Source organism: Amblyomma americanum, chromosome 11 (genome assembly GCF_052857255.1).
Source record: "Amblyomma americanum isolate KBUSLIRL-KWMA chromosome 11, ASM5285725v1, whole genome shotgun sequence".
NCBI classification, from domain to species: Eukaryota; Metazoa; Arthropoda; class Arachnida; order Ixodida; family Ixodidae; genus Amblyomma; species Amblyomma americanum.
Window position 1 is genome coordinate 23,522,882 of NC_135507.1, and position 18,039 is coordinate 23,540,920.

An 18,039-nucleotide genomic window follows, 5' to 3' on the forward strand; every position below is an offset into this window, starting at 1 on the left:
AATGGAAGCAGAGAGGGGCGCCGCATTGAATTGAACTGAATTGGCCGTTGGGGAAAGGAAATGCAGTATCTGTTTCACACCTCAACCGCGCCGTAAGGGAAGGGATAAACGAGGGACTGAAAGAAGAAAGGAAGAGGTGCCGTAGTGGAGGGCTCCGGAATAATTTCGACCACCTGGGAATCTTTAACGTGCACTGAAATCGCACAGCACACGGGCACCTATGCGTTTCTCCTACATCGATACAGCCGCCGCGGTCGGGTTCGAACCCGGGTTCTCCGGATCCGAAATTGGGGGGGGGGGGGAATTAATTTCGCCCGCTCGGGGTTCTTTAAAGTCATTGCGACCACACACACCACTCGGACATTTCTGCATGCGTCCACAGTAGCTGAAATCTGACTACTGTAGAAAAAAAACGAAACCGAAACAAAACTATTTATAGAGGCGACAAAGTTGTATTGGTTGTGTTTAACTTAGCGCCGCTATCATTAAGAGCTGCCATATGGCTACTTCTAGAGGCGTAGGCATGCGCTTATTTTGAAGTGGTTTTCAGAAGCCTTGATTTAAAAGTGTTCGACCTTATTCTTGGTGCCACCCTACTATAGTGTACTAAAACTAAGAAGTGTGTCGTCCGCGGTCGGGAAGCGGGTCGTTTCAGCGATTAAAGCTCAGAGTGGCACGTGAGGGCGCTGCGTCTAAAAGGAGTACTATGAATACGGAGCAGACAGCTGACGAGTCGCCTCCGTCGCCGCAATTTGTGCGGAATTTTTCATCACGGCGCAAAATTTGACGTGGTTACGAAGGCGCTAATTTTAACACTTCGCTGCTTTAGGTACCATAAGCTTCAGTTAATATATCAGACAGTGTCAGTTCTCAAGAAGTGTGGCTGGTAACGGTAGCGAAAGAAAAAAATGTGCACAAGAAGACGGCTGTAGTAACGGAGAATGCGCGTAAGCTGCCGTGAAATAGCATGCAATTTTATTTTAACTAATTATGGGGATCTGATTTCTCGTACGCTTGTATAAACGCCGTTTAGTTAGGTTGTCGAAAAGGCAGTTTTGTACGCGCGCTTTGCAGGCATGGTAGTCAGCGTAATTCGTACACTTTGCATTGTGACGGAGCTATGCAAAAATCACTTGGACAAAGGAGGTAATCCAGGATGTTGGACACTTAATTTCAAATAGCTTAGGCCTTAGGAGAGAGAGTGCTGCTCTTTAGCGCACGTAATGCTGCCCCAATAAAAAAATGAAACCAATTGGATTTCCAACTGGTTCCAATGGGACCCATTTAGTTTCCAGACGGTTCCAGTTGGAATGATGTTCCTATTGAATAGTTCACGTGTACTACCCAGATGTACCAGTTGGGTTTCCATTTGCTGAGCGCTATTGATTTTACCAATTGCATCCAGTTGGTCTGCCCAACTGCACCCAATGTATCCACATAAATGTTTGCATATTTGACAAACGAGGCAACTAATATGGTTCTTATAATAATAGCTATCAGGGGCTTAACGTATTAAACTGTATTCATCATGTGCCCTACCACTGCTGCGGTCGAAATTAAATAACTGCTCTAAGCGGGCAGGTGCCACTGGCCCCAGCATGAGAGCCTCATAAATGGTGTATATAAGCTGGAGCAGAAGCGTGTTCTGCGCATGTAGTGTCGTGATGAAAATATTGCAATACGCGTGTTCTCAGAAAAACGTTTATTACACCCAGGTTGAGTGTAATTAATGTTCGGCTCCTGCACTACGAAAAACGCTATTATTTTAGCGTACACTATCCTACATGCCCTTTTTATACTACTAGCACTACATTACACAGAGTCATAACGTCGCCTGTGCACACATCGCAGGTTTGGCAGTGCTGCAAGGTTCTACTGAGATGGAGTATAGATACCACTCAAACGTAAAGTTTCGGAATGTCCGGCATCAGGTTCGGCGTTATGTTCGGCTTCAGTTCCGCCGCGGTTCCCCAACGATATCCGGAAGAATGTGCCGAGAATGGAAACTAAAAGCATTTAATGTGATTTTTTCAAAATCAAGGAGGCCGTGGCCCAGTAGAAAGTCTTCATTAAGGCGGACGGCAAGGCCACCGTTTTAATGCTACCCGTTCACACTGGCATCAGATAGAAAAGAGAAAGCTAAACCACCCGGGTCTTGGCCACCTGTATGCGTCATTGAGCCTGAGGACATCATTATCATCATGTTGGCCACCTGCACGTCGAGGCGCGTGCTTCCGCGAGAGGAGAAGAAGAAGATTCTACTAGTGAGGTGCGGCCAGGGCTTAAGTTCCGAGGAAGCAAGGGAACCCTGAGGTAATTATGGCGAGACGCAAGCGCTCCCGTAGCTTGGTGTCAGGCCTGCTGCCGAACCTGTTTCGTCCGGCGGCTGAGCAATTCACGAACAGTGAGACGGAGACGCTGTTGCAGACCTTGGTCGTGTTCGGCTTCGGCCGCTTCCAGAAGCTGGTGCTGCTCTCCGCGGTGATCACCACGTTCGTCGCCTACTCGAACAGCTTCGCCGTCGCCACCGACCTCGAGCCCGTGGAACACTGGTGCCGACCGAGCACCGAGTACTCCAACACGAGCGCAGAGGCCTGGAAGAACCTTTCTCTTCCACGCCTGTCGGACTCCGCAGCAAGGTTCAATCGCTGCCACCGCTACGAGACGTCGCTCGCACCGACAGCGGAAGTAGCTGGCGCGGACGCCGCGGGCGAACCTCGGGCCGTGGTCGCCTGCGACGCCTGGGACTACGACACGCACATGACGGGCCGCACAGTGGTGGTCCAGTGGAACATGGTCTGCCACCGTGCATGGTACCAGCACCTCCTCAGCGCGGCCTTCATGTGCGGAGGAGCACTGTCCGTGCCATTCGCGGGGCTCACGTCCAACCGCTGGGGTCGCAGGCCGGTCATGTGGACGTCGCTGGGCGCACTCCTATGCTCCGGAGTGGCCACCCTCCTGGCCCCGACGGCGGCCGTGTTCGTCATGCTCCGCTTCGTGTCCTCGGCGGCCGTGAGCGTTCTCGAGGTCGTCGCCTACGTGCTCCTGTTCGAGTCAACGCCTCCGGGACCGCGGGAGGCCTTCTGCGCGCTCGCCGTGTGTTGGCCCACTGTTCTCGCGCCTGTGTACGTGGGCGGCATCGCGTACCTGGCGCTTGACTGGCGCGTCTGCCACGCAGGGCTCGTGGCGCCGGCGCTGGCGCTCATCCTCACGGTGTACTTCACCGAGGAGTCGCCCCACTGGCTCATCGTCAACAAGCGCTTCCTGGAAGCCCGACGCGTGGCTCTCTGGGCCGCCTGGCTCAACAACGAAGACCCCGAGATCGTCGTCGAGCGCCTGGAGAAGGTCAAGGAGATGTTGGCTGCCTCCGCCGGAGGAGCAGAAGCGACCAACCGCGACCAGCAGGATGAATGCTACCCGGCGGCTCACCTACCTTGGCTGCGCTACTTGTCGTCGCGGATCGTGTTGGCCCACTGCTTCGTCATCTTCGGTTGCTGGTTCACCTTGTACGTCAGCTACTACACCCGGGACCTCAACCTGCCGCACATCTCGGCCCTCAAGTGGGTGGTCATCATTGGCAATGCGCCGGCCATGACCCTGGCCTACTTCATCACCAAGCATCGCCGCCTGCGGACTCCCCTGGTAGTCTTCTTGCTGGCCGTCTCCCTGCTGCTGCTATTCCAGACGGCCTTGCAACACTTCGGCCTCATCTTTCCGGCTCACCTGGGCCTCATGTGGCGGGTTTTGCTCCTCAACATAGCCTACGTCCTGCTCTGCGTCCACACGGTGGCGCTGTTCCCCACCCAGATCCGCAGCGTGGCCTTCTCGGGGGCGTACATGTCCGGCAGGCTGGGCGCCATGGCGTCGGCGGCGTTCAGGGTCGTCGAGGACGCCCTTCCCAGCGACCTCGCCGCGCTTCCACTGGGAGTGGCGGCCGTCCACACGATGTTCTTCTCGATGCTGCTGCTGACGCTTTCCGAGAAGGCGCTGCTCAAAGAGGTGACGCGGGCCGGAAGTAGCAGTGGCGCCGCGACGCCACAACGCAACAGGAAGCGGAAGTCCCCGGCCAGCGTGTCTCCGAAGCGGCAATAGCTCCGCCATTATACATTAATTGCAGCGCTCGAGCTCCACTGAGAGATCCGTCGGACCTAGGGCGTCATAGACGCTTGTAAACTTGTTTTGTCGTGTTTTGGGCATACATTTAATTCGCTGTTTCGTGTTGTAGATCCTCGTGTCTTCAAAAGATGGTATTCTGGCCATAAGGGTATTCTAAAATAAATTCACAGGGACGCCTAATTCAATTGTGTTGGCCACGCAGCTGCATTTAGCAGCTCTTGGTGCCTCTATCGGAAGTGACGTCGCTTGTGGTCTGCTGACGATACTTCGCTCCGGTCAGTGGGCAAATTTTAGGCTGTAACGTTCCATGTATGAGCCGCTCGTATGGAATAAAGGGAATATGGAATCCACAAGATATGAAAAAAGTATACCGAAATCTATATCCTGTCTGTACGGAGTCCATAACTCCAAGTAGCTTCTATACGATTCTCATACAATGTACATGGCATCATATGGATCTGCAAATTTCCACATCGACCCCATATTCCTTTTGGAAACTTATGGAATTATGGAACTCTTCATATGGAAGCGCATTTCGGCCCTATGAGGCTTTTAATACTGTCGCATAAATAAACATATGATTGATTGAATGCCGTTAATGTGGTCTCTTTCATATTGAAGCTTACTTGTACAGGCAACGAAACATTCGAATATGCATGCGTAACGCGTAGTATATATTACAAGGAAAGCGAAGTTCGTAATCTTCGTCCTAACATGCGTTGCGCATCGGTGAATGACAGCTATACGGCGTCCGAAGTGTCATGGCGGTCGAGGTTCGTCTTATTCGTCTCCTCTCCTCCTCGGCAGGCTCATATGGAACTGAGCCAGTCCTTGAACGCCTGGCTAGCCTTGGCCTGAACGTCGGGCCTGCCGTTGGCGCAAACTAGCGCGCCGTCCGTTTTGATGACCACCAGCGTCGGTATGCCGGCAACCTTGTAGCGAGCCTTTAGAACCCTGCAAGATAAAGAGGGGAACTCGACAGTTTGCACTCCGAAGCCTGCTCTCGTTGCAATCAGTCAATTAATAAATCTTTATTTATTTCGAGAAAAATATGAAGATGAAGAGCTTGACTAACTTCGGGCACCAGTGTAAAAGGGCGTAACAGCAGCGGCGGCCGTTACTATGGAGTAATTCAATTTTGTCTGAATTTTCGAAAATCGAGATGGTGAGAGGTATGGACCTCTTTTGTGACCCTCGGATAATAATAATTGGCTTTGAGGGAAAGGAAATGGCGCAGTATCTGTCTCATATATCGTTGGACACCTGAACCTCGCCGTAAGGGAAGGGATAAAGGAGGGAGTGAGAGAAGAAAGGAAGAAAGAGGTGCCGTCGTGGAGGGCTCTAGAATAATTTCGACCACCTGGGGATCTTCAACGTGCACTGACATCGCACAGCACACGGGCGCCTTAGCGTTTTGCCTCCATAAAAACGCAGCCGCCGCAGTCGGGTTCGAACCCGGGAGCTCCGGATCAATAGCCGAGCGCCCTAACCACTGAGCCACCGCGGTGTGTGTGACCATCGGAAGAACCGTGTTTTTTTTTGGAATGTGGGGAGAGCGTGCGAGAGCTCTGTCAAGTCTTACCTGTAAGCACAAATCTAACGTCCAATATGCCGGCACTCTTGGACGTTTTCACTTTTATGAAAAAAGGTCACCATTGCCTCACTGCCTCCAACCCTTCCTTCGACACGCGCTTACCACGCGCGGGATATTTAAAACGCGCTCTCTTGCCGCGACGATTTAGAATTTCAGAATTCCTCACTAGCGGCGGCTGCGTTTTTATGGAGGAAAAACGCTAAGGCGCCCGTGTGCTGTGCGATGTCAGTGCACGTTAAAGATCCCCAGGTGGTCGAAATTATTCCGGAGCCCTCCACTACGGCACCTCTTCTTGCTTTCTTCTTTCACTCCCTCCTTTATCCCTTCCCTTACGGCGCGGTTCAGGTGTCCAACGATATTTGAGACAGATACTGCGCCATTTCCTTTCCTCCAAATACCAATTATTATTATTATTAAAGAGACTGCTACGCAAATTCCGCCATCGGGGTTTCCCTGGGCGTTGTACGCATTCTAATTGAAACTCTCCCACAAGCTCCAGCCGTTTAAAAGCCAATATCGCTGCCTAATTAAATACATTAGAATGAACGTTCGTGCTTGTTCTGGACAACCATCGAAATACACGTTATGTTTTCCTCCGGTAACTAGCATTAGTTTACCTTTTACTATAGAACATTTGCTTCCAAACTGTTAGCTGGGACACTGTGTTGTGAGACAAGCCCCGGGAACACGGAATTACTAACTTACGACTGCAGTACGTCTCCGTAGGGAAGGGAAAGCCAGTCTCCGTGGGAGGTCTTCACGTATTCAACCATTTCGGCCGAGTTTCGGTCCGACGACACGAACACTAACTGCGACGAGACAAAGTTCGTTTGTCGAATGTCTGGTGCACCACGGGTGTTAGTAATCAAATCAAATCAGATCAAATCATATTTTATTCTCCAGCAAGTATCTGGATGGTCACCTGGGCTAAAAGCTGTACGAACAGCTTGACGAAGGCCCAGGAAACCATTACGTGGCAGCAACAGACAGAACGAAATAACAATTTATGAACAATACAGAAGTAGTCATAAATAAATAGAAAAGAAATTGTACAGCGTATGCATGGCAGTAACACAACAGAAATAAGCTAACAGAATGTTTATGAACTGAATGTAAAAAAGAGCACAGCAATAACACAGAACACAACAGAAATAATCTAACAGAATGTTTATCAATAATGAACTGAATGCAAAAAAAAGCACAGCAATAACACAGAAGTTTTATTAAACGACATATGAATAAGTATACCGGTCACATTTGCACAAAGTATGTTCAGTTGTTTTGGACTAAATCCAGCAGTATATTTATATTTATTGAGTAAAAGTGGAAGATTGTGAGTCAAGGATTGCAGCTAACTTATGTACAGCTAACTTAACCTACACAATCATTAGTTAACATTGGCTTCTGCGCAAGTAATTTCGAGAACTGTTGACTAAACCCGTGAGGGGAAACGTAAAGATTCCTAATTCTTAACGAGCTAGTTCCCTGGTGTGTTTAATTATCTTCCGATTTGCACGCTTACTTCTTTTAACAAAGTTAACAAAGTTATTTAAAAACTAATTCCAAATCGTTGAAGAAACTGTTGACGAAACACGCGAGCGGAAACGTAAAGATCCGCAAACTTTCTAAACGAAATGCACGAGTAAATACCTCAGGTCGAACATAACGGCGTTGAGTATAGGGACCCAAAGGATTTGCAACTGCTTTTAACTGTTTCTTTAATGAGAGCAACAAGCCTCCCCAACATCCATTATACAGTCGGCTCCCACTCTTTTATTTCCAACCACACCACAGGAAAGGAAATAATTTCCATAATTATTAATTCTTAAGGAGATAGTTCCCTGGTGTTTAATTATTTTCCGATTTGCATGCATATCTTTTTTAACAAAGTCTTTGAAAAGCTAATTCCAAATCGTTTCATCTAGTACTTAAATTTAATGTTCTGTCGTCATGAATATATATATATATATATATATATATATATATATATATATATATATATATATATATATATATATATATATATATATATATATATATATATATATATATATATAGTTTTTGTTTTCGGTATTTTCACTGAACTTGATCTCATAGCAATAACACAAGTTAAGAATTGCAATAGATAGATGAAAGAACATTTGCAGGAGCGGCCATCATAGACTTGTAGCAAGCTATAGACACCAATAATCTAATTTTGTTCACTAAACTAGAAGCCAATGGCATAACCGGTCCGCCGTGATCTTGCACAACAGATCTCAAACTGTCAGTATTTCAGGTGTTAATTCTGAGGCTGTCGAACTCTACATAGCTTTCAGGCGAAGAAGAGGATTTTAAAAAGAGCCGTCAGAAATATATGTGAAAAAAAATGGAGGAAACAAACGGAAGAAGGAAAACTGCTAGTGAAAAAGAAAATTAGGAACGAAGCAAGGAAAGTAGAGAAACCACTAAAAGCAATAAACCTCCCTGAATATACAGGGCGTCCCAGCTAAACTGGATCGTGGTTGATGTAAAAATCGAAGCGTTCTTCCGAACTGAAATCAAGTGAGTGTTACTAGGAGTTACGTGATGTAACGACCAGTATTTCTTTTCGTTTGGCCTACTTTATTACTTAATCGATTAAAACCATTGCACTCTTTAAATAAAGCAATTTACACACTCATGTGTGAATTGTGAACCACCCGTCCGCCAAGAAAATTGTCCGACATGTGCTTCCGACGAGGTAGCCTTAGCGTAGCCCCTTTTTTAGTCGACAAAAATGGCAGCCCGCGTAGCTTAAAAAAATATCACATAAGAGCGTGCTTACTGCGCCCCAATGTGCGCCGCGATGATAGCGCTCTCATCCCCGACTTGGTAAGGTGCTGCCAGCTTCCCAGCTTCTGCGCTGCCCATGACTTACCTCCGCGTTGCTGGTTTCCGAGATAAGCGCCAGCGGCTGCTCTTGAGAACATTCACTTGATTGCAATTCTGAAGAGCGCTTTTTAAAATCTTGATTCATTTTAGCTCTTACACAGAATCTTAATCCATTTACATCTTGCACATTTTAGCTCTTACACAAAATGGTGCATTTGGCCCGCTTGTTCTAATAGCTCTGGGGCCATTTTCCTTCCCAAGGAGCACTGGAACTCTCTTGGACGTCCCATGGACGTCCCAAACATCCACAGGACATCCAAGGGAGTTTCAGTGCCCACTGGGTTCGCACGCATGGCAGAGTCTGCAGTACCTCGATGGGGAGGCCTTCATGCTTGGCCTCTCTGTAGGCTTCGGCCAGCGTGGGCGTGAAGTTTCGGCAAGGCGGGCACCACTTGGCGGCAAAGTAGATGCAGATGAGCCGCTTGTTGCGCAGAGCCGCCTCGGCCGCCATGGTGGTGCCGTCCTTCTTCAAGAGCACCTTGCCCCGGAACAGTTCCATCCAGGAGCCTTGGGCACGGCAGACAAGGAGCAAAGCAGAGCGCACTGCGCGCACGAAGACAGCTTTCAGGGCGATGCACGCAGTACCGAGATGGCTCGCAGCGACTTCATACTGGCTGTCGCGCTGGTGGACCAGAAGATACTTGTTTGTCTAATCCACTCATCGCCACCAGCCCCGTAAGAGCTGGGCGTGGTGAACCAAAAAGCGCTCCGGACGCCACGTGCGATCTATTTCAGTGTTCAGATCCTAAGCACTCCTTATCCACACTCCAGACACGAACACGACCCATCGGCGGTCATAACCAGCGGAAGACTTGCGCACACGGCGTAAAAAGTTTATGGAAGGCGACTTTGGTGAATGAATTTTTATTTGTTTTATGCGATGGCATAGAAGCTTGCCTCACCGGAGCAACAAAGCCGGCGGTGATCGTTAAGCGTTGTCCAGAAAAAAAAAATCTGGTTTGGCTGGAGGATAGTGGTGTCACCAGAGCGGAGAAATCCCATTGGCTGGAGAGACATGACGTCAACAGACCGGAGAATTCCCACTGGCTGCAGGGAAGTGACGTCACAAGACCAGATTCGTCTGTGTGAAGCCTCCACCTGCTAACCGTGGCAGGTGGTGTGGTGTACGAGAAGCGCCTAAGAAGAGCAGTCCTTGGGGAGAGTAAGCTTGGTCTCGCAAGCACTATCATTCAGTCCTTTCTGGCATAGACATCAACAGCTTAGAATGCTGCTTCATTAGGAATTAGGTGTCCCAATATTTTCCATCCGTGAGAGTTAATTGGCATTGTGCTAAACCAAAATCAAAGGTGCACTAAAGAGGATTCTGAGCTCCTCTTTTTGCTGCGGGAACTCAATCTGCACGTCCCGAGCATTATTTGAATTATTGTCTTGTGCGACCGATTTCCCTTTTAAATCGAATTAAACGTACCGGCTACCGCCTTTTTTTTTTAAACTCATCTCATAAAAGAAAGCGCTCTCGAACGAAAAATTCACCGGTGTTATGCTCCCACGTGCTTTTCCTTTTTGTTAACTGCGTTCAGGTGAATAGCCACCCGATTCTTGGCCGATCCCCCAGTGTGGGTATGTGCCATCTTTTGATAGGCTAACAACAACAACAATAAAAGAGGAGGAGTCAGCCAACCGCGTGGCGCCTTGCCGCTCTGCCATCGGCGGAGTGATACATAGCGATCGGCGAGAGCGGAGTCCCCGCGTATTTTTTATTTCCGTGGGCCTAAATTGCGGCTATGTAGTCTGCGACTGAAACTATTTATACACGGAACCTGAAAACAAAATAAAAGCGAAAGCAAAGCCGTCACGCTGGCTGAAAGGTACTCCACGCCTTGGCTAACTCCTCCTCTTTACAGAGGTGAGTTAAAAGCAGAAAGGCGGGCGCCCGGACGTTTGATTCTATTTGATAAGGAAATCGGCCGCACTGCATAATCGTTTGAAGTTTCAAAGAATGCTCGGAGAGTGCAGGTCCAGTTCCCGCAGTTAAAAGGCGACTTCAGATTCGTCTTTAGTGCAACTTTATGCTGCATTGTTCTATTCTAGACTGCGTTCAAAGAGGATGGTAAAGCAAATTTGTTCTTTAATACTGCCTTCCATAAACTTTTGACGAAGGGTGCACACACTCCTCGTCTGCATTCGCGAGACGAGCCTCCATGGCTTTATTGTGAACCACCCCGCTTCAGTCTTACCCTTTACAACCGTCATGCCATTAATCAAAGCCTTGACAACGTATGTCGTCGAGGGGCTTCAAGTTTATTTGTGCTCTTTCAACCGCTTGCCCGCATAAGTACGCTTGCACGTCAACGCCTTGAACAGACACGTCGTCTCGCTGCCAGCGCGGGCACATCGTGTGATGCACCGGCATCGCTTCATGAACGCCACGGCGTTCTGAGAGCGGTAAATTCTGCTCTCTTGATGACGAATGTCCTAGTGTAAACCTTTCATTAGACTCAACTAGCCCATTCAAACGTAACCTAATGCGACTGACCTGTAATAGCAACGCAGATTCCCCACTCGGCGAGTCCTATGCCTTGTGGTGCGAGTCCACGCCACAGCTGCTTCTTCGGTTTCTTCCCCGGTGGTTCGCACGCATTTCGAAAACGCAGCGCGTGCTGTCTACTTCTTTTTATTTCGCAAACTTGGCATAAAGGCACAATCTCGTTCCGCTGTATACACTACAGGAAATCGTGTAATACGGCCGGCCTTGCAGCATGAAGATGATGCTTTCTTTCAAATTCCATGGACTACGCTGCGGCTTATAGCCCAGGTAGGATAGGACACAACATAAGAGTAATGCACACCCAACACAAACCTTGGTTTCAGGCTTGGTTCTGAATCAAACCCATGCAACCCAAGTCCCACCGACAGCAGCGCCTGCCGTGAAGGCAGTGCCCTTCCATGCCTTTGTGTACCTTGCGGTCATATTCTCTTAGACGCTTATTAACGCATCGTCCAGTTTGGCGCATATGTAACATTTAATTGTCAGTCCAATCAGTGCAGAACCAAATCGACCAAAACGCCACTCGGTGCTCCTTCGCCGTCTTGTTCAGTCTCTACTGAGTAAACCATCAAAAAATACGTGGATTATCCATAAGGATGACTTTTATTTCCACCGGAAATGGAGACCTCTTACTACTCCCCGGCACGACGTAGTTGTGGCTGTGACGTCAGACCACGTGACTCGCCGCAGCTGCAGCCGCCGCGCCGACTGCCACTTCGCCAGATGTGGTGATGTGATTTGCACGTGACTTAGCGTTCGCTTGAGGCAGCGCCTCCTCTGCTTGAGGAGGCTACGCCGCTCGCGCATGCAGTTTTGCCATGGACGAGAGCGCGACTGACAGTGTGCGTGAAAGGCCTGCGAGGAGTTTCAAGCGTAGCCAACTGTATAGGCTTATTCACATGTAAGCGACTGAGCGATTGAGCAGAGCGTCGCAGCGAGAATTTACAACTTGCTGGAACAACGTCGCTCACCGCCGCGACGACTCAAAACAGGTTTTTCCGCTGCCGCGGCAAGATTCGCTAGCATTTTCACTTGCATGTGAAACAGGCTTAATAGAGCTTTTGAGCTCTAACTAGTTTTAGAAGAGTTAAACCACTTCCAATTTGTTTTATGCCTCCAATAGACATCTATATTGGTCTAGTTTATCAAAAATCTGTGTACCTACAACACAAAAGCTAACGTTCAGTCCATGTTATGGTATGTATTGCAGAAATCCAGCTAGGCGTGGACGAGATACTTATGGAATTCCAGCTCGATAGAGCCACAAGCATCTACATAGCCTATAGACTTTTCTACTGGGGGAGGCGGGTGCTGAAATGCCTTCTCTCCGGGCTGTTGCAAACCGGTTCTGCTGCTGCTTCCATTGTGCCAGCGTGGGATGCACACAACAGCCCACCAGGCGACATGGCAATGCTTCAGGATCCCTTACTGGAAAGGCGTATAGTAGGATACAACTTTAAAAAAAAAGATGGAGACTCTTAAGCTTTGCCTTAAGGGTATGATGCAATAACATAATGGGTTTGTAGCCCCACCACATGGACTGGCGCTTTGAAAAGTAGAGGAGGTGCCCGGCACGCGCCGAGTGGGACGTTCAAGGCACAGCGGCAGAACGGACGCGTTTGCTGGCCGTCGCCGCTAATCGGGTCTCAAGCCATCTGGGCCGCGTTCGGCACCCACAGGTTAATTATCCATATACGCAGAAGGTCATTTTCTACTCTATATTCATGGATCCCCGGGAGTACCGCTCCTAGCGCAGTGGTGCAGCAGTTAAGCGATGCGCCACTGCCCTATGATAGTAGGTGCTCCCAGCAGTGGGCTTTGTGTGGCACAGGTTGCTCTTCTTGAGTAACCAGCCATTAATTTAATTGCTACTTGCCACAGTGGGCAGTTTGCTCACTATCCGGTGAGTAGGTTGTGATGACGCTGCAAGATCACGTGGGCTAGGTGGTCCACCTGCCCCCTAGGTTGCTCTCGGGAGCCACCTGCCAGAGCCATGCACGTGATTTTTCACTCGCAACGCCGACACCAGATTTCCTGGAGAACGGGGCCTTTAATGCTGTGGCATTAAAATTCGCCTGCTGCACACAGAAAACGGGTTGAAAACACACATGTGAACCCAGATGCTTGGTCAGCTGCCATGAGGACTGTGCATGTGAAGTATAGAACTTGTACGCTTGCTGCTTCTGCTTCCACATGTGGCACCATCACAAACTACACAAGTGCAGCATAGTTATAACTGGCTTGAGGATAGCAAAAGGGCATTAAAGGACAACTCCGACAATTTTTAGATGTTCACAAATGTCAGTGATATTTGATCGTATGATCTTCTCAAAGACTGAGTGCCGAATGACACACTGGAAAACAATTAGGTTTTTCCGCAAAACAATATTAAAGACACCCTCCCATCCTCCTGATTTGCACAGCTAAACCCTCAGGCACATCCTTCAGGGACATGAACCAATCTGCTTCTAAACTGAAGGCATATATGAGGATGCAGAACTATTCAAGGATCTTGAATAACCTGGAAACTATAGTACAAGGTATTTTCAAAAGGGGATTGAATTTGGTCACGGACAGGGAATGCAGTTGTCTAAAAGTTTATGAGAAGCTGTGTTATGACTTTTTACAACATCAAGAACTCAGATGGCTTCCTTTAATGACTTAATGACCTAGAAGCCTGCAATTCATTACAACTCTTTATTACTGGGGTGCAAAGAGTAAGACAAGAAAAAAAGCACACGCAGGAACAAGAAGAAAGGCCGCACGAGAATGTGCCACCGGGCCCAGCACTCCATGGTTTGCAGGTATATTTTGCAACAAGTTGTGAGAAAAGTCAGGGAAAAAGCTGTATAAACAGCTAGAGAGATCTTGACTTCCTCTTTACAGAGCAGAACTGACAGTAGCGAGAGTATGCCAGGAAAGAAAAAAAAGGAAACTAATGCAATAAAGATGCCAGCAAGTTTGCCTCAAACATAAAGTGCAGAAAAAGATGCTGGCAATGTGACCACCTGACTTTTGTCTCTGCTCCAATAAGTGCTGGATGATGCGCTGCAGAGGCAAAAATTTGAGAGTGGTTGAAGCTTTGTCTACTGCTTCAGGTGGACCGCAGTACAAAAGCAATGGAGGCAGTCACTGTTCAAGAAACTCCAGGAAGCATCAACAGCATTGAAATGATGGAGAGTTTGTGATGCGCACTAGCTACAATAATGCAAACACACAATATAATGAGCAATAAAATACACAGTGCATTATGCAATACAACACATGATACAGTAACATGATGCGATGCACAGGGAGCCTTGCTGCCAAGCAGTCTATTGCTTGTAGCACGTTGAGTAGTATTCGTCTTCCAGTTCATACAATTCAGCCGCCATGTCGTCGCGCAATGCCATGAGTCGCTGATCACAGTCCATTTGAAACGCACAGTAGCGCTGGCTGTTCTGGGCGATCGAGTCATTCACAAAGGGGAAATCGTTGAGAATAAGGTACTGCTTTATGTCTGATATTAATTTCATCAACGACTCTCCTGCACGGACCTAAGGAAAGATGAAAAGCAATGTGTTAATGACGTGTGCCTAATTCAGCTTTTACAGGAGTGCAGCCAAGAAAATGACTGGCTGCACTGGCAGTAACTGTGCACAATTTACTAAAATGATGTGATGTGAACTGGAGAGTTCTACCGATAAAATGCTAAGCAATCGTTGCACATACCATGTTCGCATGGTAAACCAGTTTCACTTATTAGCAAGAATACCTTCTCTAATTCACAGTACAAGCTTCATTCCCCAAAATGAACCCCGGGCTAGTGTTCTGTCAAGTAATATGAGAGCAGAATATACTACATTAAAATCGTCATATTAAGATGCAGGTTTTTTTTTTCTAAATTCACTTTTATGTTGCCTTAACCACTCTGAATCAGCACCTTGATTGCACACACATGTTGACCTATCATCAACTCTCTGGATTGCACATCATGATGAAGCTGCGGCATCACGCATTGAAACGAAGTGCGCAGCTCTAAACTGACGTCGCCGCACATAGCATGTGTATGCAGCAACCAACGTAACATCGTAACATTCACCAAACGCAGCTTCATCCAGAAAATAAACTGAAAACCTAACATACAATGTTTGCCGCCCGGACGGTCATTTCATAGTGGTCTTGTATTCCCTGTAGAGGCCTCAACACCTGTCCTTCTTCTTCGAGAGGTACACGCGTGGATTTTATGATCTCCGTGAAGTTGTCGACCATCGATTTCATGTCATCCTTGAGCTGCTTGGTGTACGATTTCAACAGGGCTTCTTTGCTCTGACTGAGCCCTTTCGGTTGCGCCATCTTAGACGTACTCTAACCAGCGACTTGTCACGAAATTTATGACGCGCACAAGCACAAAATATCTTCAGAGATGAAGGGATAGCAAGGGTATTGCTTGACGACGCATACACCTGCAGATGCTCACCGGCGATGTTGTCGTTGTTGATATGACTGCCGCCGTTCTTTAAAATCGCCATTTCTACAGCAAGAAGAAAACAATAACAAAAAGCGCAAATAGTTCCTCACAGTTCGCAGAGCATTGCCCGTGCAATAAAATAAAATGCCAGTGTGAGGTGGCAGAAAAAAAAAGAAAGGTAAGGCGACCGAACCAGAACCTAGTCAGGGCGATCCGTATCCAGTCTAAAACGTGTCGGCAGCCCGCGAATTCTGGCGCAGTCTGCTCTAAATGTATTGCGATTTCGTAGGCTTCCTCGAAATTGTGAGATGATGGAAACGGAGGAGTTACTGATGGAACACGGTAAGGGTGCAGCAGGGTTGTATTACGAAACGATGTTTCGAAGGGTTTCGTCTGCTGCTTGGCTTATGATTAATTTCTCTGGCTGTTTCTCGCTGCAGGGCACAGTCGGTGCAGCGTACTGCCAGTGAAGGTAGAAATCATCGAGGGCGCGAGTAACCCTTGTGAGATGCTCATTACAAATGAACAAGGTACGCAATATTTGTTTTGGTGTGTGACTGGTAGCCCTGTCACGGTGTGAATGGCGCTTTGTTGGAGGAAAGCCCATATCCGTGCTGCTAATTTCGCTGGTTGTTTCTTGCCACAGGCACAGTGCCTTTAAACGAAGAAATCATCGAGGGCACGAGTAACCCTTGTGAGATGCTCATTACAAATGAACAAGGTACGCAATATTTGTTTTTGGTGCATGTCGGTGTTGTGATGTGACTGGTAGCCCTGTCATGATGTGGAGGGCTCTTTGTTGGAGAAGAGCACTTGTGCTTGCTGCTTGAAAGGCCATTGTGTACACCCAGTAGTGCACAGTTTAGTGCGTTTTTGACGCATAAATGGACAGTTGCTGCTTAGTCAACTGCTGCAAACGAACTAGGCATTGGCTGTGTTATCGAGAGTGCGGCGCTGTTACTAATGGCCCTGCCGCAACGTCGCCATAGTACAGGTGCAGTCAGTAAGAAGGCGAACAAATGTGCATGTAGTTTGGGGGAGGGGGGGGGGGGGGGGTCTCAGGCCCCCCATCAATATGGAAGGGATCTGAGAGCTCCCATGCTAGAATGTGGGGACTGCATGAATCAATAGCAAGGAGCCATTTTTTAGTTTTTTTTTTTGTCAGTGGCAGTTCACTTCATTTCTTTATCATTTCGAAAATTTCACTTATGATTTTTGGTAAGCATCATTAACATGTTTTCCAAAACCCGAGACTGAGAAAAATACAAAGTTGGCAGCACTACACAAACTGTGGAAGAAAAAACGGAAACCTATGCCCTCACACCACGAGTCAATTGACCATTTGCGGAAAAGTTTCTGCGCATGCGTGGTGAAGGCGCAGGCAGCGCCCTCTATGGGCGGTTTGGTTTTTGGTTGGAAAACATGAGCCAGCCGTGCATTCCTGCGCTGTAGTGCGACGACTGATGTGAGCTGTAACTTCCACGTAACTGACATGTAACTGCAACGCGATTTATCTAAGCTAACCACGTGTTTTGCAACAGCGAGACTTGTACGTAATAAAGGCCGCGACGACATACAAGGCGCAAAAGACGAACCCGTCGATGGGGCCAGTAATGCACACATCCAGCACGTTTCGAAACAGGTGTTGCTGCTTTATTTCGTGCTTACTGCCGAGTACACACTGCTCGGTCGTTCTAGAAGAGTTTTGCCACCGCCGCAGGAAAACCGAATGATATATACTAGTATGAACATTCACCATTAATGCTACAATGTGCTTCCTGAACAGCGGGAGCACGGCCGAGCGCAGCCTCGCGTATATCCGCGCATTCTAACGCTCCCGCGGCCCGTTAGCACGCAAAGCAACGCTCTGCCGTATCAGCACGAGCCGGGATTGAGATAGTACAACGGGTCCTTTAATAATCAGCTAAGTGTGCCCTGAGGCGAAAGGTGTTGTGTTAAGTTAGCAGAAACTCCGGCCCTATCAAGGAAGCGCATACGTAAATGTCTGTGCGCATTAGGAAAGTGCATCCCATTATACTGTCACACTCGCCCGCGCATAGGCGCACATTCACGCACATTTTCACTTTGTCATTCGGCGCTCCGTTGAGGTAGCAGAGTGCAGGTATTGCCACACATGGTCGTTTTTCAGGCTACAGCGCGCAAACTCTTCGCCCCACCCCGTTTATAAAAACGGAAATGGGATGTTCTCCTCTTCCATCGTACTCTTTCGTTAGCTGACACACGTTTCCGGCAAATAAACAACACTAAAACAACAAAACAAGCGCACGTGAGCTGCTAAACGCTGCCTTGCGCATGCTTGCTCGAGAGCCCCTTTCCAACCAAAGGTACAGGCGGAGCTTCTCTGTTTGCACGACAGGCGGCGCTCGCTTTTCCGCAAATGGTCAATTCAAAGCTGGCCTCTTCGCTCCAAGGCTACACAACAACAAGCAAGCACAC

General features: G+C 48.2%; 4 protein-coding genes across 6 annotated transcripts in view; 2 read left to right on the plus strand and 2 right to left on the minus strand.

Annotated features, from left to right (window-relative positions):
- The window catches only part of LOC144110587 (uncharacterized), a 159,214-nt gene that overhangs the window by 120,122 nt on the left and 21,053 nt on the right, over nucleotides 1–18,039 (plus strand). Inside the window, exons 1-3 of one of the 3 annotated variants that reach the window (XM_077643606.1) lie at nucleotides 15,796–15,924; nucleotides 16,023–16,112; nucleotides 16,229–16,303. In XM_077643606.1, coding sequence (XP_077499732.1) covers nucleotides 15,891–15,924; nucleotides 16,023–16,112; nucleotides 16,229–16,303 — 199 coding nt within the window. In that variant the 5' untranslated portion in view covers nucleotides 15,796–15,890. Of the gene's footprint in view, nucleotides 1–15,795; nucleotides 15,925–16,022; nucleotides 16,113–16,228; nucleotides 16,304–18,039 lie in introns of those variants that run through there. The other 2 variants (XM_077643604.1, XM_077643605.1) reach the window with 2 other exon arrangements.
- LOC144110972 (organic cation/carnitine transporter 2-like) lies at nucleotides 1,882–4,092 on the plus strand. The gene has a single exon (XM_077644044.1). It carries the CDS (start codon nucleotides 2,320–2,322, stop codon nucleotides 4,090–4,092), a length of 1,773 nt encoding a protein of 590 aa, XP_077500170.1. The 5' UTR covers nucleotides 1,882–2,319.
- LOC144111254 (nucleoredoxin-like protein 2) lies at nucleotides 4,780–11,283 on the minus strand. The gene is made up of 4 exons (XM_077644483.1): nucleotides 11,121–11,283; nucleotides 8,934–9,166; nucleotides 6,416–6,519; nucleotides 4,780–5,070 (listed from the first exon to the last, which is right to left on the minus strand). The coding sequence occupies exons 2-4, from the start codon at nucleotides 9,120–9,122 to the stop codon at nucleotides 4,926–4,928; spliced, it is 438 nt and encodes a 145-aa protein (XP_077500609.1). The 5' UTR covers nucleotides 9,123–9,166; nucleotides 11,121–11,283; the 3' UTR covers nucleotides 4,780–4,925.
- On the minus strand, nucleotides 13,816–15,615 carry LOC144110589 (mediator of RNA polymerase II transcription subunit 22-like). Its single transcript, XM_077643608.1, has 2 exons — nucleotides 15,258–15,615; nucleotides 13,816–14,668 (listed from the first exon to the last, which is right to left on the minus strand). Exons 1-2 carry the CDS (start codon nucleotides 15,465–15,467, stop codon nucleotides 14,447–14,449), a joined length of 432 nt encoding a protein of 143 aa, XP_077499734.1. The 5' UTR covers nucleotides 15,468–15,615; the 3' UTR covers nucleotides 13,816–14,446.